Raw genomic sequence first — 25075 nt, forward strand, 5'->3', positions numbered from 1 at the left:
CCTCCCCCCACGAGGTGGCATCGGCCGTGAACCAGGCAGAGGCCCTTACCCACCATGCTGGCACCCTGAACTCACAAGTCCAGTTCTGGGGCAGGGGCATGTCTGGACAACGTGCCTGAGCCTGGCTGGCTGGAGACTTCAGACTGGAAAGAGCCTTCCCCGGAGCTGGCCAGGCTTTGCCCTGCAGCCGTGGCCCAATGTCGTCCTGGCTCCCAGCAGCCCTGGTCCTCTTCCTGGGAGGCGGCAGCATGCTCGCGTCTGGCCCCTGTGCTCTGAGGCTTTCCAGGGTGCTCCCTGCAGGGTCCTCCCGCCCTGGGACCCTTGCGTGGCCCCCCAGGGCTTGCCATTCCTCTCCACGTCCTCCGGAAGCTCCTGGGCCTGCGCACTAGGGACGCTCCTCGTATTTCTTCTCTTCTCTGGCTTCCTGGTGTCCAGCCCTGGTCACGTTCCTTGACTCCCTGTCCCATCCAGCCCAGAACTCGATTTCCGAGACCATGTTTCACATTACTCCCCCTGAATGTTTTTATTTTTTCTTCTGTTTCTTGTTTTTGCTCTCATTCTGTGGACATGGTACCTCCCCTCCAACGATTCTAAGGCCAGTCCCGGCTTCTGTGGCAACTCCCAGAAGTCTGGCCTCTGAGCGGTGAGCACCTTCCCAGGGGCCCACAACCCCTGACCTTCTGCTCTGGCTGAGGGTGAGGGTGTGCAGCTGGTGGCAGGTCCGGGGGCACGGAGGGCTCAGGCACCGTCGCCACCACTGTTGAGGAGCTCAGGGCGCTGTGTGTTGGGGTGCCCCGCCGCCAGCTCCCTCTGGGCAGACAGACCCTGAAGGAGGTCCCCCATCTCTGCCGGGGGTAAAGGTCAGCGTGCTGGGAGCCCAGGACGGAGGGAGGGAGGGCCGGCGGCCTCACCTCCTCTGGGCCTGAGTCTGTCCCAGCCCAGGGGCCCCCTGCCTGTCTGTCTGGGGCTACCGGGCTGCCAAGGGGACGTGATGGAGACCTCTCAGGCCCTGTGGCCAGGTCCCCTGAGTCCTGCCTGCCTGCACCTCGTCAGTGTCTGTCACTTGGCTGACAGCAGGCAGAGCTGGGGGCGTCTGTCCCTGGAACCACTTCCGGGTACGTGCCGCCCAGCTTCGTGCCTCAAGCCCCCTCCTGTCTCCCAAGTGTGGTGGATTCTGATGTCTAAAAGCCCAGTCACTGCACACAGTCCCCTGCCCAGACCAGAGCACATTTCCTATTGCACCCCGCCTCCAGCTATGTGCTTTCCAAGGGCTCAGCACCTACAAGGCGCCCAGCAGGGGGTGAAGGGGCCTATGGGTGCACGGGGAGGTGGTGGGGCCGCACTGCAGGGTCCCTGGGGAGGGGGTGACACTCATGCAGTGAGGGCCAGGCACAGGGCCAACCTTCTCCACGTCTACCCCGGAAATAAGAGCAAACAGGGCATGGCCTATCTCCCCCAACCCCAGAGGGACCCGAGAGTCTGGTTCCGGGACCCTCTGCCTGCCTTGGCTCAGGGAAGCGCCCCGAAGGGCGTCTCGCCCCAGGGGGCTGGGACAGGCAGGGAAATCCAGGTTGGCGACTGTCCTGGCTCAAGATGATCAGGAAGCAGTGGTGGTGGTAGTCGGCGGAAGTTGTCCAGGAAGTGTTCTGATGGGGGGCTCTGCCCCTTTGGGCCTGGGCACCCCACCTGTCTGTCAGCCCCACCTGCCTTATGGGGACCCTGACCACCTCCCTAGGGGGAAGGAGTTCTTTCCACCAGGCCCAGATCCCACCACTTCATCTGGGGGGTTGCCTGCTCCAGATGAAGCCCCGGCCCCCAGGAAAGGCTCAGGCCACCGCCGTCCTCCTAGGAGCCTTGAAGAGCATCCCCAGGTGGACTCCAGGCCCAGAAAGGGGTGGCCGGGTGGTGGCTGCGGGCCCTGACCAGCCTCGCCCGTCACAGCTCAGCTAGTTGAAATACTGCAAAACCAGCGGTGCTCAGCCCGCTTGCTCCCCAACACGCCCGATGCAAAGCAGGAAGCCAAGCGCCCACGTGAACGCCAAGGGTGGGTTCCTCCTCGGACCCGCACCTGACAGCCTGGCCCGGGCACCACGGAGAAGGGCTGCCTCTGCCCCTGCTGCCCACTCACAGCCCGGTGGGCGACACTCGGCCACCAGCCAGCGCCCCGAGGGCGGGCCGGCGGGGCCTCAGACGCGGGCCGGGCCAGGAGCAGCCTCGCGGTAAAGGTAAAGAAGGCCTTGGAATACCTAGAAGTTTCTTACTGTCCAGTTTCTGCCTGTTGAGGGGGTTCGTGCCGTACAGCAGGGCGTGTGTCTCCGAGTGCACTGTCTGCAGCTCCTCCAGCGTGGCCTTACGTCCGCGGATGCACTGCGGGACAAAAGGGGACGGGAGGCCGCCGCGGTCAGCCTCAGCAGCAAACCAGCACCCGAGACGGAGCGGGGTTTCACGAGCGCATGAGCACAGTGTGACTTGGTTTTTGCGAAATCAAAAGCAAACACCACCCCACATGATATTTGAAAAATATTTGGGAAGTATTTTAGAGGGCGTATACTTTAATTATAACTTAGACGTTTTAGAAAAAGAAAAAAAGATAATTCCAGCCTTCAACGCTTTAGCCTTCACTGTCACGTCAATGATTTGCCATCAATTTGTTATTTTGCTTTCCAACTGTCTGGTCTTAAAATAGATGGAAACCGCCTCACACGTGGGGCTGTGCTCAGCTCTCACGAGGCCAGAACCCAGCTCTCCGGGTATCAAGAGCCTTCCTGGAGGGCAAGGCGGCCCATAACCAGCCTGGCACCCCAGGCTGTGTCCGTCTGCATGCTTCTTCACTCTGGATAGTCCTCAGATCTTTGGCTATTTTCAGATGTTCCCCAGAAATTACCATGAACATCACTGTTCTTGAGTTGAGCTGAGCTACGTTTACTTAACCTTTCAGAAGCAGACTAGTTTGTGAAGCAAGATTCCGGTCGACACGTTACACTTTCTGAGAGTCGGAGTAATGCAGGGGGAGCCAACCGGACTCCGGGGCACAGGGGGAGGCCTTGGGCTCTCTGGGCCAGGCGCACGCTGGGCAGACATGGGCCAGGAGCTGCGCTCCCATGGAAACCCCCAGGGGGCTCTGTAACCATTCCTAACTGTACGACAGGCTCCCAGAGACGCCTGCCTTGGCCCAGGGGCCAAGGACAGGGAGCCCGAGACCAGCAGGCTGTGGCCAAGACTTTCGCGACCTGGCTTCCAGTGTGAAGGGGTACAAGGTGGCAGGGAAGCTGACCCACCCACACCATGACCTTCAACACCAGGTGGCTCAAAGAGGGGAGCCCACCCATAGAGTGGGGGTACTGGCTGGAGGCTTGGGGGTCTCAGGAAGTCATGGCACGGCAGGTCCCCTAACCTCCCCTGCCTCGGGTCAAGTCCCACAGCCGTGTCCTATAGACCAGGAGATGCCTTGCACGGTGACTGCTCCCAAGTGTGCGGAGGGCAGGCTGGCCTACAAGCATAATGCTGCGTGGAGCACCTCTCCACCCCGGATCGGTTGCCCCTCAGCCTGTGTGTCTTCACCCCGAGTCCCTCTCAGCCTGTATCTCTCAGGGTCCCCCTCAGCCTGTGTCTCACCCGGGTCCCCCTCACCCTGTCTCTACACCCCAGGTCCCCCCCTCAGCCCCCGTCTCTTCACCCCGGGTCTGTCTCAGCCTGTGTCTCTTCACCACGGGTCTGTCCCCACAGCCTGTATCTATTCACCTCAGGTCCATCCCCTCATCTGTGTCTCTTCATTCCGGATCCTCATCAGCCTGTGTCTCTTCAATTCGGGTCCCCTGCTCAGTCTGTGTGTCTCACCCCAGGTCCCCCTCAGCCTGCGTCTCTCACCCGGGTCCCCCTCAGCCTGCGTCTCTCACCTGGGTCCCCCTCAGCCTGCGTCTCTCACCCGGGGTCCCCCTCAGCCTGCGTCTCTCACCCGGGTCCCCCTCAGCCTGCGTCTCTCACCCGGCTCCCCCTCAGCCTGTGTCTCTCGCCCCGGGTCCCCCTCAGCCTGCGTCTCTCGCCCCGGGTCCCCCTCAGCCTGTGTCTCTCGCCCCGGGTCCCCCTCAGCCCCCGTCTCTTCACCCCGGGTCTGTCTCAGCCTGTGTCTCTTCACCACGGGTCTGTCCCCGCAGCCTGTATCTATTCATCTCAGGTCCATCCCCTCATCTGTGTCTCTTCATTCCGGATCCTCATCAGCCTGTGTCTCTTCAATTCGGGTCCCCGCTCAGTCTGTGTGTCTCACCCGGGTCCCCCTCAGCCTGCGTCTCTCACCCGGGTCCCCCTCAGCCTGCGTCTCTCACCCCGGGTCCCCCTCAGCCTGCGTCTCTCACCCCGGGTCCCCCTCAGCCTGCGTCTATTCATCCCGGGTCCCCCTCAGCCTGCGTCTCTCACCCGGGTCCCCCTCAGCCCCCGTCTCTTCATCACGGGTCTGTCCCCGCAGCCTGTATCTATTCATCTCGGGTCCATCCCCTCATCTGTGTCTCTTCATCCCGGATCCTCATCAGCCTGTGTCTCTTCAATTCGGGTCTTCCGCTCAGTCTGTGTGTCTCAGCCCGGGTTCCCCTCAGCCTGTGTCTCTCACTCCGGGTCTGTCCCATCTGCCTGTCTCTTCAACCTGGGTCCCTCCCCAAGCCTGCGTCTATTCATCCCGGGTCCCCCTCAGCCTGTGTCTCTCACCCGGGTCCCCCCTCAGCCTGCGTCTCTCGCCCCGGGTGCCCCTCAGCCTGCGTCTCTCGCCCCGGGTGCCCCTCAGCCTGCGTCTCTCGCCCCGGGTCCCCCTCAGCCTGCATCTCTCACCCGGGTCCGTCCCCTCAGCCTGCGTCTCTCACCCGGGTCCGTCCCCTCAGCCTGCGTCTCTCACCCGGGTCCGTCCCCTCAGCCTGCGTCTCTCGCCCCGGGTGCCCCTCAGCCTGCGTCTCTCGCCCGAGTCCGTCCCCTCAGCCTGCGTCTCTCACCCGGGTCCCTCTCAGCCTGCGTCTCTCACCCCAGGTCCGTTCTCCAGCCTGTCTGCAGGCCCATCTCCTGGGTGTGGGGACCCCTGGGCTGTCAGTGCCCGCCTTCAGCGCTGCTGTCCTCGCCCCCATCTTCCAGCTCCTGCCTTGAAACTACCCTGGTGGCCGCCAGCCTGAGGGGCCCGTCCTGTGAGCGTAGAAGCAGCTCAGGGATGGCTGGGCAGGGGTCCTCTGGAGAAGGCGTGTCTGCCGGGCCGATGCTGCCCCCCAGTGGCGTGTCCTCATTGTATCTGGAAGCAGGTGCGGCCACTCCAGCCCGGCTGCCTGGAGTCCCTGTCATCTCCACAGAGGGACTCCTGGGCTGGATTCTGGGCCCAGACCTCCAGCCATCTCCTCCAGAAATCGTGGGTCGTCATAAGCTGGCAAATCCGTGGGGTCACTGGAGGCTGGCTGACCTCAACTCAACACCCTGTCTCAATGAGGGGCAGATGGGGACCCGGGCTCTGACCACACCCTCCAGGTGGCGCTGGGCTCCAAAGGATGGACGGTACAGTTCTGCTCAGCCATAGGCTGGGGCTTTGTGGGGTCACCCTGCAGAGCAGCAACCCCCTTCCAGTTCCCTATCCCTGGCTTTGTGGAGGGTGGGCACACGGGAGGCCAGGCCCTGTCACCCTGGAGGGCTCTTGGGAGGTGGTGTTGCCTGCCTGCTCCACAGACGACAGTGCTATGGCGCCCACAGCCTGGAGCCCCCCTGCTTGTGCACAGACAGACGCCCCGCCCCAGACCCAAACTGGCCACACTCCTGCATCAGAGGGGTGGAGGGACCTTACAGGTCCTTCAGCAGACCTGTTCCAGGACCCGATTTTCAAGGGTGCAGAGGTGGGGACCGAATTCCAGGCAGACTGACCAGTCTGCCCACCACCCCCACCCTGCAGGCCTGAGGCTCTACCCACACCCTGAGAGGAGCTTTCCCAAAAACTCAAGGAAGAGAACCTTCGATGAAGAGCCAACAGAAACGACGGTCTTCCCCTAGGTCAGGGCCACCAGATCCCATCCGTGGAAGAGGCCCTGGGATGGCCTGGCCATGCATCCTGGGTGATGAGAGGGAGCCTGGCGAGAGGCAGGCTTCCCAGAGGATGACCAGGAAGGGGAGTGGGCGAGAGGGGGCTGGGGAAGGGCCCCTCGGGTTCCTCCAAAAGGCAGGCCTGCGTGTCTGCCTGCGCAAGGGCCCTGCGTCCCCCCAGGTCACCCCACACACGCCCTGGCTTGTGACGCCCGCAAGGCCGGCCTCACCTCACATTTGCCTCGCAGGCCGGTCTCCTGCAGCCGCGACCAGATGCTCTGGATGCGCCCGGCGTGCTCTGGGTGGCTGTTGGTGTTCCCGCAAGTGCACTGGTGTTTCAGCATCAGAGTGTCGTACACGAGGCCTGCAGCAGGGAGGCAGGGTGGCCGCGCTCAGAGAAGCCCTCGGGGTACCCGGCAGCTGGTCCCCCTGCCAGGGGAGCGGAGCTCAGGGCACTTGCCCAACGGCCAGAGTCCTCGACACCCAGGGGAGCTGGCGAGGGAGGAAGAAATGAAAAGGCAGCCCTGTCCCCAGGACTCAGGGCTCTCATATCACAGGGACCGGGCTGACCCAGACAGTGGGAAGATTTTGGTCCCAAACTCAGGTCTGCCAGGGACCCTGTCTATAGAGTACTTTGCCTCTGTGGATTGAGATCCATCTGTCCGAGGTTCTTGGGGTTCAGAAGGCTCGGTTTCTGCCTGCGGAAACTTGCAGAGCCACTGGACAGGAGCACATGCTTGTGCACACACACAGACACACACAGGGACGCAACTGCATTTGAAATTGACCTAGACAGTGGGGCGGGGCAGGGTGGGACGTGGCCTTCCAATAACAGAGCAGCAGACTGACGCAAGCACAGACGCACACGCCTGTCCACGTGGACTGCAGGTGTGCACGTGTGTGGACAGCACCAGGACACAGGCCCCACCCGACGGCATCATGGTGACACAGTGATGCATTAGCAGAGGACGGGGTGAGGCGCTGTCTCGGGGGCCCTCCGTCCCAGGCGCGGTGGGGGCCGGTGATAGGGGCTGACCCGGAGCCCCTGGGCCGGGACAGCCAGTCCAGCGCCTCGACACCAGTGGACACTGCACTCGGCTGTAGACCTCCGCCCTGACTCCCGGGGAACGCTTTCAGGCGGAGAGAGTCCTGCCTGCAGACTTCTGCAGGGTTGGGAGGCCGTAGGTGAGGGGCGCGGCGAGACTGCAGGCAGGAGCAGTGTTGTGGGCTGTCCAAGAGCGGACAGCGAGCGTCTGGGCCGGCCGCGCCCTGCTCCCACTCCACCTGCACGCTCCAGGCGTCGCCTGGGCCTCACAGGCAGGGCCCTGGGTGGATCCTCAGTCCAAGGACAGGACAGACGAAGGAGGGCAAGGTGGTGACCCCGCCGACCCCGGGCGGGAAGCTGCCTGGTGGGGGCAGGCCCAGGGATGGGCAGTTCTCTGAGGCTGTGCTTCTCTGAGGAAGAGGAGGCGGGCTTCTTGGCCAGGACGGACCCCCAGTGACCTCTCTCTGTCTGGAGCCCCCAGCCTGGGGCTGAGCCTTGGGCAGAAAGTCAGGTGGATGTGAGGCTGGGCACCACCCGGAAGCCTCACCCAGCCTGAGCCTCGCCCTCTGGCCCTGCAGGCCTCGTGTGGCACTTCCCTCGTGTCTGCAGCCGCGGCTCCCCCTGCGCGGGGGCCCTCGCCCTCCCCCGGCTCCCCACACCCTGCCCCATGGTACCTGTGGTGAACCTTGGCTTGGCTGGGGGCTCCTGCACGGACATGGGGAAGGTGGCGGATGCGGGGGAGGACTGTGCCCGGGACAGGGGCCGGTGCCCGCCAAAGGACACGGGGATGCCAGCAGCCTCCATGGACGCCTGGTAGTTCCTCAGCTGGTGGATCCGCTGCTGCTCCAGGAGGAGGGCTTGCTGCAGGTGGAGAAAAGGGGCCACTCTGTTGCTTCCCGGCATCTCCAGTCCCCAGCTGCAGGGCTACGGGGGCCCCTCTCCCAGATCCTCCACCACACTGCCCCCGGGCTCCCAGTGCAGAACCTCATGCCAGGCTGCTGGGGAGAAGCCTGCCCTCTGGGCCAGGAGGGTGGCCAGCAAGGCGGCGGCCTAGGGCCCTGCTGATGAGTCTGCACATCCCCATGGGGAGATAGACCGTCAGTGGAAAAGCCTGCTCAGAGCTGATGGGAGGTCGGGGTAGCCTGGGGGCCGTGGAGGGCTCCTTGAGGAGGTGACACCTGGGGGCAGGGTGGCAGTACCCAGGCAGAGGGTGCTGGCGGTGGGGTGGACTCTGGGGTGTGAAGGCAGGGACTCGGGGCAGGTCCGGTTTTGCCCAGGGAGGTGGATGGAGCCCGGGGAGAGGTGGTGGGATGGGTTGGGGGCCTGCCGGCCCTGCCAGGAGCACGGCTGCTTCTGTGGGGACCTGGGGGGTCTCCTCCCCGCACGGCCGAGGAGGGAAGGGCAGGACTCCCTACTTTGGACCCCCCCTGCAGGAGGTGAGGAGCAGGCCGCTGCCCCTGCCTTGGGCCTCCCTCCTCAGGTGCTTCCTCCCGCGGCCTCTCCAGACGTGACACCTGACGCCTCCGGAGCAGGTGCCCATCTCAAGGTGACTCTGCAGACTGCTGCGCATGCCACCGCATTTCCCTGAGACGAGCTCTGCTTGCGGTTCTCCCGAGAACCAGACACCCAGCGCCTCTGCTCACTGCCTCAGGCTCAGAGTCCAGGAATAATTCCCTAAGAGAACGCCGACCACCTTATCATTGGCAAGACACCAGCCCTAAAAAACTGCCTCCCAGTTTCACACCAGACAGTAAGAGCATGGCGCTGAATTCCAGTTATAAGAGGAGACCGCCGCCTCTGTGAACGGGCGAGGCCCTGACCTAAGCCCCCAGCGCGGGAACGAGGCCCGCAGCCCGGACGGCCCGCCTGGCGCACTCGCACTGCAGGAGTCTACACGGCCTCGGGGACAGTGGCTTCCCCTGCCCTGACCTCCTGCTGTCATTAGCATTGGCTCCAGGGCCCCTTGAAGAGCAGGGGTTTAGTGCTAACACCGGCTGAGACGTGAGACAGGCTGCCCTCTGAATGAGGACTAGCGAAAGTGACCGCCAGCCACCTGTGGCCCCGCCTTTAAATGCGAAGCCACGGAGAAGGCTGGCCTGCTACCCAAGAGAGGCTCCCGGGAAACGGAGGCGCTGAGCTGAGCCTGGGTGTCACCTCCCACCCTGGTCCCAGGGGCAGTCGGGGAGGCACCCCCTGGGCTGTCGGGGGAGGAGTTGTCTGCCTGGGCGGCCAGCACCGGGCCCACGGGGAGGGTTGGGTGAGCCAGGGCCCCACATCCCAGGTGCTGAGCTCCACAATGAAGGACACCATTAGATCTTAGAGTCCACCCCTCAGACGCCCTGGCCCAGCTTCTCAGGAACAACACGGGGTTTTGACTCGCTAGCTGACTGTCCCAGTGTTTTCTCGTCTCAGCCATATTACTCTTCACTGTAAGTTAGTGAATCATTATTGGATATATTTATCAGTCTCTTAGGAGTCTGTTAGCTGTGTGTCAGTGCCAGGGAACCTCACTGGCTCTGGGTGTCCAGACCAGGCTGCTTTTCTGGATCTGTCAGGCTGGTCACTAGTGTCTTCTTGGCCCCAAAAGTCCTGGCTTCTGACCAGATGCTGCAAACCTTCTTGATCAATGATTAAGTCAGCCTCCCTCTTCCCCTTCTATGCTGAATCCACCAGCATTCAGATTTGGGTTAATCTGCAGCCTTTGGGCCTGAAGGGGAACCATCCCTAGGGAGTCTGGGGCTTGTTCAGCTGAGAAGCAGGTGCATAAATACACACAGTGGACAGAGGGCCAGTGTCTCTGCGGGTGATGCCTGCAAAGCAAGGCTCACATCACATCTGCCTCCTGTATCAACAGGGAAAGCTAGGGGCCTGGATCGGCAGGTTTGGAGAACGACGCCCTTGGACTTGCTCTAGGGGCCCTGCTCACCCCCTGCTGCCCGCCCCCTGCTCTGTGGGTACCTGTCTGAAGAGCAGCTCCTGCTCTGTGGGCGGCCGCTGGCCGGGCTCCGCCTCCCTCGGGGGCTCCGTCTCCTCGTCATCACTCTCGATGGGCTCCTGCTTCACCTGCACCCCGGCCAGCGAGTGGGTCTCCTTCTGCCCTGGGAGCCGGTCCAGGAAGGGCTCCTCCAGGAGCGCCTGGTGCTCCCGCAGCTCCTCCTCTGTCTCCTCGGGGTGGCTCTCGGGCTGCCGGGCCGGCTCGCTGGGTTTGGGGATCATCTGTAACACAGGGGTACCGGGTAGAGCGTGGCGGGACGGGGGTGAGGGAGGTGCTGGGACAGGAAGGGTGTGGTCACAGAGCCCACGTCTCGGGATCAGCGGGGCTGACCTGGGCTGAGGCAGGACACACACAGAGCCCACGTCTCGGGATCAGAGGGTCTGACCATCCACGGACGCTGTTACCCTGGGCTGAGGCAGGACACACACACAGACAGACAGACACAGACAGACACAGAGCCCCCGTCTCAGGAACAATGGGGCTGATCCTCCGAGGATGTTGTCACTCTTGGCTGAGGCAGGGGACACGCAGACACACACACGCAGACATGCACACACACGCCAGGCACTGTACACACACACACACGCACACACGCAGACATGCACACACACGCCAGGCACTGTACACACACACACACGCACACACGCAGACACACACAGGCAGACATGCACACACACGCCAGGCACTGTACACACACACACACACACACACACACACACACACACACACACACACACACACACACTGGCACTGTCCGTGGTGCTGAGATAAAACACAGCCTAGCGTGGTACCTTGGAGAAGGTGATGGCACCCCACTCCAGTACTCTTGCCTGGAAAATCCCATGGACGGATGAGCCTGGTAGGCTGCAGTCCATGGGGTCGCTAAGAGTCGGACACGACTGAGGGACTTCACTTTCACTTTTCTCTTTCATGCATTGGAGAAGGAAATGGCAACCCACTCCAGTACTCTTGCCTGGAAACTCCCATGGACGGATGAGCCTGGTAGGCTGCAGTCCATGGGGTCGCTAAGAGTTGGACACGACTGAGTGACTTCACTTTTACTTTTCACTTTCATGCACTGGAGAAGGAAACAGCAACCCACTCCAGTGTTCTTGCCTGGAGAATCCCAGGGACGGGGAAGCCTGGTGGGCTGCTGTCTATGGGGTCGCACAGTCGGACATGACTAAAGCGACTTAGCAGCAGCAGCAGCAACGTGGTACCTGCTGTCATGTGCCTGTCTGCCAGGCCCAGTGAATCGCAATGCGGTCACTCACCACAATCGCGAGGTGTTGACCCACGTCCGTACCTGGGTGTGAAGTGGGACCGGGGTGGGTGTACCCTCCTTCCTTCTCAGTCACCCCACCCGCCACCCCAGCAGCTCACACCCAGGCACCACGGGGACAGGCGGCCTCTGAGTCCACTCACCTGTGCCGCTGGCCCTGAGCCCGCAGCCGGCACACCATGCCCCCTCCCTGCTGAACTTCCACACACAAGAGCCCCGCCCTGGCAGGAAGGACGGATCCTTCCCCACGTCCTGACTGTTTCTAGAAGGAAAGCAAGGGCTTCCGAGAAGCCTTAAGTTTTGGTCCTGAGCACTTGTGTTTTAAAAAGTCCTTATGGAGCCACCTGCTCCCTGACCCACACCTGGACGAGCGCAGCCTGGCCCCTGAGGGGAGGACTGGGGACGCCTGTGCTAGGGCTGGGCTGCATTTGTGGTAGCTGGCCGGCGTCAGCTGTACCGCGGGCCCCAGGGCCAGGCCCCAGAGGAGGACAGACCCACTGACACCCTCCGGAACAGCTGGCTTGCTCTGCCGAGTGAGCAGTTTCCACTGGGCTAGGGGCTTGTTCTAGTGACCGTCCCCTGAGCTGCTGTGCTAAGCTCTGCAAAGGAAGCACGCTGTGAAAGGCACGCCCCAGCCCCCCATATCCGCCCCAAGGCACCATCTCCTGAGGAAGTTCCAATCCAGCCAGAACACGGAGGATGCTGCTCCGTGAGCAGGTCCGAGCCCAGCAGAAGGTGAGGGGCGTGAGTGGGGACACAGCCGCGGGGTGGGCAGGGGGCAGACAGGCTCCGAACCATTTCGAGTGAACAATCCTCCAACCTTACATCTGGTGATTTGACTGACTTCTCACAGTGGTTCATCCAAAAAAGTGTTCTGAACATCTGTCTTTGAAGATTTGGGGATCTGTCCATCTCATCTGCTTCCCACATACCTGCAGCCAGTGAGGCCCCCCTCTGAGCTTTGTGCCTGGACAGAGTCCACTGAGGGTGAGACCACCAGTACCCCCAGATCGGGCTGGGGGCAGGAGGACCCATCTCCACCAGCAGAGGGCGCTGGGTCTCTCCCAGGCCCCCCAGGTCCACAGGGGCCTGTAAACCTCAGCAGGTGGCATCAGGAGTCTCAGCTTTACGGTCCGCGGGGTCAAAGTGCTCGCGTTTCTGTCATCCCTCAACGTTTGGTGCAGAGCCCAACAGGTAACAGGCTGGGGTTGATGGGGAGGGTTGATGGGAGGTTTGGGGAGCACAGGGCCTGGGAAGGTGGCTGGGGGACAGACTGGTGAGTAGATGTCACAGCAGAGTGACGGGGAGGGGACAAGGATGCGGGAGAGTGGGAGAAGGCAAGGCCCCTGTGATGTGCTCCAGGGTGAGGCTGTGAGAGAAGAGGCTGTGGGCACTGGGTGGGGGTCAGGGAAGAGGACACGGGGATGGGGCATGGACAGCGGGGGGGACATGGGGACGGGAGCCCCCAGCACCACAGACTTAAGCCTCCAGATGATGGTCTGGGAGGCAGGTGCTGTCTCAGAGCGGGAGGCAAGCTCCTCTCTGCTGTGGGAAGATCCCAAAGAGTCAGGCTGAGAACGGGTGGGGTCAGGTGACTGCCTGCAGAGAAATGACCCTTTGGGGGCTCAGCGGGGAGGGGGCGGAAGGTCAGCAGAGGGGCTGGTCCAGGCACACCAGGGTACCCCGGGGATTCCAGGCCAGGTGCCTGAGGACACCTGCATGGAGGAAGGTCGGGGCGGGAGGGGCATGGGACCCGGGCCTGCCGCAGAGAGGCTGAGACCCAAACTCTGGGAGATCTGCAAGGGGCTGTCCTGGGAAGGGGGATCCGAGCAAGGGGTAGGGCGATGGGCCAGGGCTGGAGGTGATGGTTAGGAAGAAGGCAGACGGGAAACGGAGGTGGGAAGCATGGATGCTCCAGGCTAGGCTTGCGGAGCCGGGGTGGCCGAGAGCCTGGGAGGGCACGCGGACAGAGGGAGCAGGAGAGAGGCTCACCCAGGGGACAGAGAGGGGGCGGGCGGGGCCCCCCTAGGGGACTTGGAGAAGCCGTGTCTGATCCTGGAGGAGCTGGGGCTGCCCCAGGCCCTGCCAGGAGGTCAGCTCTGAGTGGGCACGCGTGACCTTGGGAACGATCGCGGTGACCCAGCAGCAAACGGCACACGCAGACCTGCTCTGTCTCCCCAAGGCCTTCTGGACCTCACGAGCACCCTCTCACCAACTAAACGAGAATGGAGGTAACTGCATGTTTGGAACAACAAGCTTCTAAAAGCCAGACTGGAGTTCAGGGCCCAAACCAAACTGGTGAGCAGTCCAGCGTTCAAGATTACTGGACACGCTCACCATTAGATGCCCAAACAAATGGGACCCAGAGCTCATGTTCACAATTGAGCTGAGGAGCAGTAACACACGCGAGGAATGGCTGAGACCCCGGTGCACTCCAGCCAGGGCCGCGGGCCTTGGCTCAGGAGCCTTCAGGCCATGGGCACGAAAGACAGAGGGCAGAAATGTCAGTGCTGGCAGTGCTGGGTATGACTGTCAGCTCCCTGCACCCTCCGGGAGATCAGTGTATAAACACTTCAATCAACTGTCGCTGGTGACAGCAAACCAATCACGGAGTGAAATCCAGAGAGATCAGACAGTGTCTGTCTCTCTGTTGGAGAACACACCACACGTGAACAGGTGTTCCTGTCTTTCTAGTCTCCTACCCTATCACTCAGAGAACGACATAACACAATTAAGAAGACAGTCGGCATCAGAAAGGTGACACAGAGTGCCTTTGACACTTTGGCATCCATCTTGCCTACCTTAAAGGTGCCTTTCTTGCCCCGTGGGGCTTCATTCAGCTGCCCCACCCACCCCTGACCCTGCCCTGTGCCCTCTGGTAGGGGAGCCTGCCAGGCAGAGGGGCTCTGGGGCAGGGGTGCTGAGCCCGTGTCCAAGCGCTTGGGCGGGCAGTAGGGCCTGGTCTGGGGCAGCTTGCTGTTTGTTCAGGGCCCCCAGTTCTCCCAGGACAGAAGCTGCCGGGCAACGTGATGGCTCTGAGTTTAACCTTTAGAGGAACCGCTGGACAGCTTTCCAGAGTAGTTCATCTCATTCTCTATCAGAAAAGGGCTTTGCTTCCAATGTCAGCATTTGGAACCAGTTATTTGAAACTGCTGCTCTTGCTTCAATAACCAGCAGGGAGGGCCACACTGACCTTGGTGCCGCTTGCTGCTGAAAGCAGGTCGGGAGTGATCATCCAGATGTTGGATTGAGGGACGCAGACCTCTGGGCAGGAGCCCTTTGGCCGAGGTTGCTGCAATGGGCAGGCAGAGCGCCAGTGTCCAGGGGCCTGGAACCTGTGTTTCGGGGGCCCCGTGCCTCTGCTGGGCACTCTCTACTGGGGACTCTCTGCTGAGAGTTTGCTTAAGAGGATAAATCCCCTTAAGAAACCCCAGAGACCCCTGAGGGGCAAGGAGAATAAGCCACACAGGGACACTGACGATTCGGGAACATAGCCCACCCCACTCCTGCCTCCTTTATGCCACCAATGGCACAAGCTGCTCACTGCCTGTGTCACCGGCCCCGCCCGCAGCCCCAGCCCCGCCCCGACGTGTTCCAGGCTCCGCCCCCACGACTCCTGGCCCCGCCCCGCGCCTCACCTTGTTGAGGTGCAGCTGCGGCTGCTGGAAGTGCTGCTTGTGCTTCTCCAGGAACTGCTGGTGCTGCTGCTGGATGACCAGGTGCTGCAGCGCCTGCGTGCTCTGGGGCAGCGGCGCCGACTGCGTGCGGCCCAGCGGGCGGTGCTGCCGCAGCTTGTGCACCGAGGGCGCCACTCGCTCCGCCCCTACCAGGGGCTGCGCGTGCAGGGGCAGCGCGCCCAGGCCTGCAAGGTAGCGGTCTGGAGAGAGCACGGGGAGGGGAGGAACAGAAGGGAGGCACGAGGCCTGGTGAGTCTGTGACGGAGGCCGGCCGCCACCGCCTCCCAGAAGCCCGCCAGGCCTGCTCCAGCACGCTGACCACCCGAAGCCTGGACTTAGGGGCAGCGGCCAGTCATCTGGTCCCCCCATACTCAGGTCCAGGTCGTAAGTGGGCAGCCCCGGCATAGACGCCCTCAGAGGGGCCTGGCTGAGGAAGGGGCCAGGGTCTGGTGGCTCCAGAATGTTCTGGAAGACCAGCGAGTGGGCGCCTCCCTGACAGCCTCAGAAACCAGGGTGTGAGGAAGACACCTGCCCTTATGAACCATTTTAAGGGTCTCAAGATGTCGATTTTATACACAAAGAGGGCATCAACACTTGAAAAAAATTCTGATGCATGTTGTCAAAATCTCTGCAAATTTCTGGGAAAGGCTGTCACCTGCTGCCCAGGAGAAGGGCAGCTCAGCCGCACCGTGTCTGGGCTGTGTTTAAGTTAAGAATCTGTGTGGACATAAGAGGGTAGGTTTGACTCTGTTTGACTCTTGCTTCAGAATGCGACCTCCTTATGTGAACCAGCAGGTGGAACGTCCTCCTTCTACATTCCTTTCGACCAGTAGTACTTTTTCTTTTACAAATTGTGGGTTTAGACAGTGAGTTGGTGATGGACAGGGAGGCCTGGCATGCTGCGATTCACGGGGTTGCAAAGAGTCGGACATGACTGAGCAACTGAATTGACTGACTGACTGACCATTTTCCCTGGTACCATAGGCAAAAGGGTGTAACAGACCCTTCCCAGGCCACCTGAGTATCTGTCCTCTGGCACCAGAGCTGATCACTCAGGCTGCCTGTGACCCCAGATCAGGGCATCTGACCAGGAGAAACCACGGGTGGACAGACCACGCCAGCTCTCAGCTGCCCAGTGCTGACTCCTGGGAGGGGCTGTGTTGCCATGTTTAGTCAAACCCAAGCCCCCTCCAGCGGGTACTGACTGTCAGTCTTTTCCTAGTCCCTTCCTGGAGGTTATTTCTGTATTAAAATTTTTTACTTTATGTACAAATAGAAAAAAAGGTTCAACTCTAGCAAAATTGTCCCTCGCTACCTTTTCAAAAAGTTAATCAGTCACAGTTCCCTGAACCACCATCACTTTTTATCCAACCCAAACAGTTTTCTGGAAAGATAAGTTATCTTAAACCTTATTATCTGCTTGGCTAGCAAACTAAAGTGAATAACTCGAAAGGTAGAACCAATTCTGTCCTGGGTTTTCTATCAATAGAAAAGTTAAAAACAAACAAAAACACAGCATCAGCGTAGAGAAGGTCTTCCAGAATTCATCCGTTGTTGGTCTGGTGGCTCAGACAGTAAAGAGTCTGCCTGCAACGCAGGAGACCCAGGTTCAATCCCTGGGTCGGGAAGATCCCCTGGAGAAGGAAATGGCAACACACTCCAGTAATCTTGCCTGGAGAATCCCATGGATGGAGGAGCCTGGTGGGCTACAGTCCCTGGGGTCGCAAGGAGTCAGACACAACTGAGCAACTTCACTTTCACTTTTTTTCACTTGGTCTGGGTATCATGGGGGGATTAAATCATTTCACCAGCTTCCCAGGGGGCACTAGTGGTAAAGAACCCTCCTGCCAGTGCAGGAGACGTAAGAGACGTGGGTTCAATCCCTGAGTTGCGAAGATCCCCTGGAGGAGGGCATGGCAACCCACTCCAGTATTCTTGCCTGGAGAATCCCATGGACAGAGGAGCCTGGTGGCTACAGTCCATGAGCTGGCATAGAGTCGAACAAGACTGTGAAAGTCACTGAGTCTATATAGTCCATGGAATTCTCCAGGGCAGAACACTGCAGTGGGGAGCCTTTCCCTTCTCCAGGGGATCTTCCCAATCCAGGGATCAAACCCAGGTCTCCCACATTGCAGGTGGATTCTTTACCAGCTGAGCCACCAGGGAAGCCCAAGAATACTGGAGTGGGTAGCCTATCCCTTCTCCAGCAGATCTTCCTGACCCAGGACTCGAACCAGGGTCTCCTGCCTTGCAGGCGGATTCTTTACCAGCTGATAGACCAGGGAAGCCCTAAGTGACTCAGCACACAAATCGTTTCATGGAGGGAAGAAGGATGTCAGCCACTGGATGCTAGACTCATGGGGTTAAAAGTCCACTTAGTTACTGAAAGGCGCCCTCTCAGAAGACATCACTTATTTTTAAAGCTTCCTGGGCCCCCAAGAATGAGGGTGTCACAGGTGGTGGGGCTGCAGAGCCCTGCGCTGGGCCACTGGGCTGGCCATGCATCATATCCGCAGGGAAGCGTCTCTCGGTTTTAGAGGAAACACTTAATTCCAGAGATCCAGTGTCTGCTGTGACCCAGGTTAGGGAACCAGGACCCCAAGTGAGCTGGAAAGGCGGGGACTGTGGGTACTTCAGGGACCTCTCCCTGCAACTGGGGCTCCAGCTGCTTGATGCTGGCCCAGAAGCCCGCCTTGGCCAGGATGACACCACCCTGAGGATACAGGCCTCTGTCCCCGCAGGGTGCGGGTGGCTGGCGGTGAGAGGCCTGACTTCCAGGGGACACCAGGGGAGCCCGTGTCTACATGGAGCCCCGGCTGTTCAGGCTAGACCCCGGTCTGGTTCCGCTCCCTCCCCTCCCCTCTCACCTCCATCCCCTTCACCCCAAATTAGGCTCTAGTGCTTCCAGGGGTGGGGGTAAAGCTGCGGGGCCCCCACACTCGAGGACAGCGTCGTGATCAGCACTCCTTAAAACTGGACATCTGACCTGCCAGGAGAAAGACCCCACACCTGGTCCAGTGTGGACTTAGGCCACACTTGAGTTCAGAAGTTTCTGGTTCAGGACTGGAAGATGACCCCTCAGACCATTCACAGGAGCTTTTGATGGTAACTGGAAACTGGTTGGTTTTTGGAATGTGCTGTGAAACTTCCAAGCACAAGGGCCCAGTACATTAGGATCCAATTCTGTCCCAGTGACCAGCTGGCCTGCAGAGGCTGGCTAGACAGCAGGCCCTGGCAGCCTGCGGCTGCCCTCGTCCAGTCCAAGTGAAGGGACCTGAGGGTGGCCGGTGCCGAGCGGCTCCTCCCGGGGACAGGGCAGGCCAGCCTGTCCTCAGAGGTCCTCTCTGGTGCAGGAGGTGAAGAGGACAACGGGACGGGAGCTCCTGGTGAGCACCCAGCCCTTCCGTGGACACCTGGGCTGAAGGTTCCCTTCACCTGCACTAACAGCGAGCGGATCTGCAAACAAAGGTGCCACACAGATGCCCCCCCAGGTGTGGGGGTTAAAGAAGAAGAGCAGTTGGAAAGCAAATCACCCTGTGTTCTGGGCCTGGCTCTGCAGCGCCGGCCTTGGCACTGGGGATCCTGCTCAGTCCACGTGGATTCTCACGTGGGATCCACGTGAGACAGGTGATTCCTGTGGCCTGAGCCCTTACACACCCACTGCCCATCTTAAAGCGTCTTTAAAGCTGGGGAGTCTTTAAAGCACCTTGACCAGCTGCTCAGAGCTCAACCTGGGGACTCTCTGGGGCTCTTTTCAGGAGAAGACTGGAGCACAGAATCACCGGCTGTCAGGAGCCTCCTGCAGTGGCGAGGACCCAGGCTGTGGAAACCACTCTGAGCGGGCACCACGTGGAATTCACACCCGCATGCCCGCTCCCCGATGGACCCGGGCTGGCTGCTCCTCCCGCATGGTCAGCCTTTGTGGAATGACGTGGCCCTAGCTCTGACACCGTCTATCTGTCCACAGTGACCACCAGCAAGCAGGCAGGTCTGTGGGCCTTGGGAGCCTCAGAGAACCTACCAGAAGCCAGCCTGCAGCGCGAGCCTGACTCTTCCTGACATGGCTCAGACACCGCCTGGCACCAGGTGCCACCGCAGAGGTATCTGCCGTGACCCTTCCGGCATCAGACGCTGAGGGGGTGCTGGGAGGGGCTGTGCAAGGTATCTCGGTGTCTGTGCTCTGGGGGACAGAGGTGTGCAGAGAAACTGCCCGTGCTGGGTGCCCGGGAGGCCCCCGAGCTGGGCCTGACACGGAGGAAGGGCCCTGAGGCCGGGCGTGCAGAAGGCGACGTGGGCCTCGTCAGTGCTGAGGAAGCCTGCACCCTGAGCGCAGCGTGGGTCGGGGGCTGTGCGCTGGGCCGGAGCCATCTGACTGCACTCCCCGTGCTGGTGCAATGGTCCCCGTTCCTACCACGCCTCAGCCAGTGGCCACATGAGAACGTGGCGAGTCACACATGGGATGGAGAAGCCACACCTGGCCTCCGCTTTTAACTGTCGCTGTCTGGGGGAGGGACGGTGGCAGGGGTCGTTGGGGAGTTTGGGATGGACGATATGCACTGCTGGGTTTAAAATGGGGAACTAACAGACCTGTTGTGCAGCACACGAACCCTGCTCCGTGTGGTGTGGCAGCCTGGATGGGAGGCGGGTTTGAGGGAGCACGGATATGTGTGTGTGAGTGGCTGGGTCTCCACTGCTCACCTGAAACTGTCACCGTATTGTTTGTTAACAATGAAAGTGAGATTTTCACTATGAAAGTGGCTATGAAAGTGAAAGCCTTAGTTGCTCAGTCGAGTCTGACTCTGCGACCCTATGGACGGCAGCCCGCCAGGCTCCTCTGTCCATGGGATTTTTCTAAGCAAGAACACTGGAGTGGGTTGCCATTCCCTTCTCCAGGGGAATCTCCCTGACCCATGGGTTAAATCTGAGTCTCCCGCATTGCAGGCAGACGTTTTACTGTCTGAGCCACCAGGGAAGTATTGTTTATTAATTGGCTATACCCTAATACAAAATAAAAAGTAAAAAGAGAAGAAAGAAAAGTGAAAAACCCACAACTTCCAGTGTCAATGTGAATGGCCACAGCTCTGGACCTGGGGAGGGCTTCCTGGAGTGTCCACAGGAGTATAAGGTGACCCCAGGGAGGCCCGGGAACAGGGAGGGGGGCAGGGAAGGGCCCACAGGACGCTGGGAAGGACAGACAGGCCGGCTGGGAAGTGAGGGAGAGAGCAAGGGCGAATGCTGAGAACGATAAAACCAAATGTCACCAGCAGAGCAACCAACAGCTGAGGAGGACTCCCCTGCTGATACTGATACTGGAGGCTCTGTTGGCCCTCCTAAAACCTGGGGAGGAAGCCGAAGACCCAGCTGGATGGCCTGGACCTGGGAGGTCAGCTCTGCAGCAGGGCCCCCTCGTTTCACAGCGAACCCTGAGCACTCTGTCACTTGGAAAGTAACACCTTTACACTGCTGTTGCTATGCAAATTTTATAGCAAATCTGTGTGTGTGTGTGTGAGAGTCGCTCAATGATGTCTGACTCTTTGTGACCCCATGGACTGTAGCCCACCAGGCTCCTCTGTCCATGGGATTCTCCAGGCAATAATTCTGGAGTGGGCTGCTATGCCCTCCTCCAGGGGATCTTCCCCACCCAGGGATTAAACCTGGTCTCCTGCATTGCAGGCAGAATCTTTACCATCTGAGCCACCAGGAAAGCCCTAATTTTTTTTCTAAACATAACCACCCATTAGATGGGGCACATTTAAAAAAATAAAACGTTACTGCTGATAGGAATCTGCTGCCCAGCAGGGCCAGCTCTGTGCTCCATCACACTCTGAGCACCCAAAGGGCAGACACATCAGGGGGCTGGCAACCTGCTCTTGGGAAATCAACCAGAAGGTGTGTCTGACGCTCTGGCTTCCACGCCCCTGGCTCTGTGAGTGGACGTGGTCTCTGCGGCCACAGCCTGGCGTGGGAGGGCTTGGGTGCAGGAGTTCTCGGGGACAGGTTACCCGCTCTCCCCCGGGGAGCCCAGGACGGCCCGACGCGGCCCGCTCACCTGTGACGAGGGGCGTCTGCGTGGGCGGCTGCTCCAGGAGGACCACATGCTGCAAGAGGGAGCCCGGGGCTGCCCCCGCGTCCCGCTCCAGAGGCGCTGCGCCCAGGTAGGGGGCGAGGTGGGTACCAGGGAAGAGGGAGATGCGCTGCTGCAGGGCGGGGAGGGCCAGTCTCTCGGCCTCCTGCTGGCCGGCCGCCCCCTGGACAGACAGACACAGCCAGGTGCCCGGGTCAGGGGCCTGGGGGGGGGCTGCCCTGCACCACCGCCTCACAGACCCCGGGGGCGCCCACTTACCGTGGAGGGGCCGGTGGCGGGCAGCCCCAGTGTGATGTTGGGCAGGGATGGTGACGTGTAGAGGGGCAGCGGACCCACCGAGCCCTCTCGTGCCACGAGTCTGTGTGCCAGGCTGGTCTGCAGACAGAGTACACGGGCGTCACGGAGGCTGCACGGCCAGGCCTGAGCGGCCTGTGCCACAGGAAGCAATGAGAGAAAACCCTCCAGGGGAGGCTGAGGTCCAGTCTGAGGTCCCCGGGACGGAGGCGCATGAACAAGGACAGCTCGGAGGCAGACACGGCATCGCAAAGCCGTCAACTCTGACTCACGACCCGGCCCTCTTTTGTCTGCTCCTGTTCAATCCACACAACACTGTAAAACTGTCAGAATAAACCTAGGATAATACACTTAAACATGTAGTCTCAGGGTCGGGAACGTCCTTCCAAAGGTTATGTGAGAGGTAGGAACCAGAGAGGGAGATGCTGATTAGAGAAAAATGCCTTCACATAAAAGGCAGATATCAGCGATGCCAAGGTTGGCAACCGTAGTACAGACAAAGGCCACATATAAAGAGCACGCAAACTAAACAACAGTGAGTGAGAAGTGACAAAGAAGAGCCAGGATGGAGAAGAAACTCATGTGAAAAAAAAAATCAGCAGTGATCTAAATAAAAAAAACATTTAAAAACCTACACAATTGGCAAAGATATTTTAGAATGACAACAACATCTTGACCCAGAGAAACATAACCATACTGCTGGGTGGGCCATAATCAGCCTGCTCCTTCTACAGGACACTTTGGCCATCCACGTCAAAAGTCTTAAAAACAGACCTAGCCTTTGATCTTAAACCCCACTCCACTCGCAGGACATACTCTCGGGAGAGGAAGCTGGAGACAGAAGGACTTGACCACAGCAGCGTTCACAGGGCCCTACAGCCGGTCAGAGGGTAAAGCCACGAGGCGTGTTCACACACAGGACACGGCCCTCCACGGGGACACTCAGGTCGGAAAAATTCTGTTGATGATTGGAACCTTATTTATCGTGTGTGCTTAAGTGCCAGTCTCCGAGGGCTTGAATTACTGTCCTATTTCATGTCGTTCTGCCTCTAGAATGAAGGTTCCTGGCAGAGAGGACACTGTCGTATTCACACCGTCCCCTCAGTAGTAGAGAACGGCACTAACAACGGACTCACAACCGGTTTTCTCCCAGCTCTTCTCACAAAGGAGCGTATCATTAAGGCTGAGAAACATTTTGCCTGCTTTAAGATTTCACTGGCACGGTTAGAAAGAATATGAGCTGAAAGTCACTGTGAACAAGGGCGGGCTGCAGCCCTGGCCGGTAAGTGCCCCTCGGTCCATCGGAGGACGGAGCGATGACCACCCCAGGGCGTGTGTGCTGGAGTCCCGTGCCAGGCAGCGGTCCCTGGGTGGCTTCCTCGTGTCACACGCATGGTGTCAGTGGAAACTCACACACACTTGTGCTCCAAGGGCACCGTAGGAAGGGCCCCTGGGGAGGGAGGTTAGTGTGGCTCTCCTAGTGAAGGCTGCAGCCACTTTACTCTGTTCACATAGTAAATGGTACAGGAATGACTAAAGGGCGACTTTAAAAGTAGCCCTTTTTCTGGTTTTAAAAAAATCAGCAAGCTCTGATTTAGAGAAAGTGACTGAGCTTGCCAAGGAAAGCATGATTCCACTGTATTATCATTGTCCAGGAACAGAACAAGCGAACACTGAGTGCTTGAAAGTTGTCATTTCCTCTTTATAACCAAGGCTTTTTTCTAAAAAAAACAAACAAACCAAACCTACTTTACTTTTAGAAATCAAGCAGCCTTCTGGGAACTGTCTGATGTGCTCACTGGTCTGCGTTTCCAGTGCTGGCCATCTACACTTGCCCTATGGCATGCCCCTCAGCTGTCCAGGAAGGCCGGGGCCAGGGCAGCACCCCCACTGACGTCCCCAGATCCCACCTGGCTTTCAGCATCGCATGAAGCTCCCTCCCTGGGGCGAGGCTGTCCAGGGTTGGGGAGCCCTGCTGCCCCCGTGTAAGGACGATGCTGAGCGTCCCTCGGTCCAGCAGGGAAAGCCAGTGGCCCACCTCCTGCGTGAGGACCCCTCGCCGCCCCTGGACCAGAGGAGGAGGAGGAGTGGCCAGCCCTGGCCTTGAGCTTACAGAGGCACTGAGGGAACTGTCCAGGCCTAACCAGACTGAAACCAACGAAGGACATCCAACTGTGACCACATTTTCAAGGGCTAGCCTTGTGATTACTGTAAATATCTAACATAAAACACGTGAACTGCAATCTTTGTTTCTTACAAATCCTTTGACACCTTCTATTAATTTCCAGTACTTTAATTTACATGAAAATGCAATTTGTAAAAATCAACATGCCCCTTAAACCGGCATTCACTCAAATAAGGCATCTCTATGGTAGAAACCATTAGGTGAGTGACTACCCACTGAAACAAAACCAGGATCTGGGAGCACGACTGACAAGCCACATGCAGCCTTTACAGCTCATTCCAGGAAGCAACTTCTAGGCCAAGTTCTAAGGCTGCTAACAGGTAGATCTCAGCTATGACCTCAGCCTCACAGAGAAGGATTGCTAAAACTCTTAATCTAAACAAGTCTTTAAACAGGGAAGCTGAAATGCACAGGTAATAAAGATGTACAAGGAAAAGAATAAAGAGGGATTAACAAGTAAGAAGCAGCAGCATAAAATCAACTCAGTATCTAAAAATCTGCTTTTTATCTTAAGTGTCTAAAGACTGAAAATGGAGTGGACACGTGGGCCTGTGTACTCCAACCAAAGCCTTTCAGCCCTCTGGCGGGGCAGGACTCATTTCTAAACATTTAAGGAAGAGAGCAAATTACCGTGTTTGACAAATGACAGCCTCCTGTAAGTTGGAAGGAACTTAGGAAAAAAAAAAAACCTCACAAGAACCTCCTAGTCAGGAGCACCATACAAGCAGGAAGCACACGGCACAGCCGGCTCAGTCCCAGGAAGTGGGGTGTGCAGCTGGCTCCCCTTCCGGCCAGCACCCGCCCACCCCAGTCGAGTGGAAACTGGCCCTGTGCAGGGGCCACAGGGCTGGCACAAGGCAAGCGCTCCAGACACTTGTGGCATGAGCCAGGGGAGCAAAGTGAATAAGGAGGAAAATGAAAGCATGGAGTGAAGGCTCCGGAACATCGCCCTGACCCAGGTCTGGTCAAGGGTGTGGCCTCCCGCCAGCCTTGAGGTCCCCCGCCTGGCTGGAACAGCCCACGGGAGGGTTCTCCAGGAGCCACCTCTCAACCTGCAGCATAGCTGGGGTCTGACCGGCAGAGGTGAGGGGCACTGCTCCCTGTGGTCTGAGGCTCAGAGTTCCTGAGATGCCTCGGAGATGCTGCTCCGATGGTCAAGACGGAAGGGCGGCTGGACACCGCCCTGCGGACGAGCGCGCTGCACACTGACCTCGGCCGGGATGCTGGGGACGGCGGGCGCGATCCCGTTCTCCGTGCTCACGTTCCCGGAGCTGTTGTTGGGCGAGCTGGGCGCGGAGCCTGGGGCACTGTTGCACGCCGAGTCTAGGAGGGAGAGACACTCGTGAGCCTGACCTGGGTCCCAGCGAGGACCCCGAGGTGTGAGCTGGGCTGGCCTCCCGCTGTGGCGGCCCTCTGTTCTGAGCTGGCCGACTGTGGAAAGGACGGGACCACGGTTCCCACCCAGGGGCCATGGAG

At 59.6% G+C, this 25075-nt stretch overlaps 1 protein-coding gene across 11 annotated transcripts in view; it reads right to left on the reverse strand.

Annotated features, from left to right (window-relative positions):
- The window catches only part of HDAC4 (histone deacetylase 4), a 298724-nt gene that overhangs the window by 45382 nt on the left and 228267 nt on the right, over positions 1-25075 (reverse strand). For 7 of the 11 annotated variants that reach the window (XM_070787003.1, XM_070787001.1, XM_070787002.1 and 4 more), the window contains 9 exons: positions 24810-24922; positions 21379-21495; positions 21085-21283; positions 14997-15235; positions 14552-14650; positions 10040-10297; positions 7756-7942; positions 6267-6400; positions 2247-2367 (listed from right to left, as the gene is read on the reverse strand). In XM_070787003.1, the coding sequence (XP_070643104.1) occupies positions 2247-2367; positions 6267-6400; positions 7756-7942; positions 10040-10297; positions 14552-14650; positions 14997-15235; positions 21085-21283; positions 21379-21495; positions 24810-24922 (1467 nt within the window). The remainder of the gene's footprint in view (positions 1-2246; positions 2368-6266; positions 6401-7755; positions 7943-10039; positions 10298-14551; positions 14651-14996; positions 15236-21084; positions 21284-21378; positions 21496-24809; positions 24923-25075) is intronic. The other 4 variants (XM_070787008.1, XM_070787012.1, XM_070787004.1 and 1 more) reach the window with 3 other exon arrangements.

Source organism: Bos indicus, chromosome 3, assembly GCF_029378745.1.
Source record: "Bos indicus isolate NIAB-ARS_2022 breed Sahiwal x Tharparkar chromosome 3, NIAB-ARS_B.indTharparkar_mat_pri_1.0, whole genome shotgun sequence".
NCBI lineage: Eukaryota > Metazoa > Chordata > Mammalia > Artiodactyla > Bovidae > Bos > Bos indicus.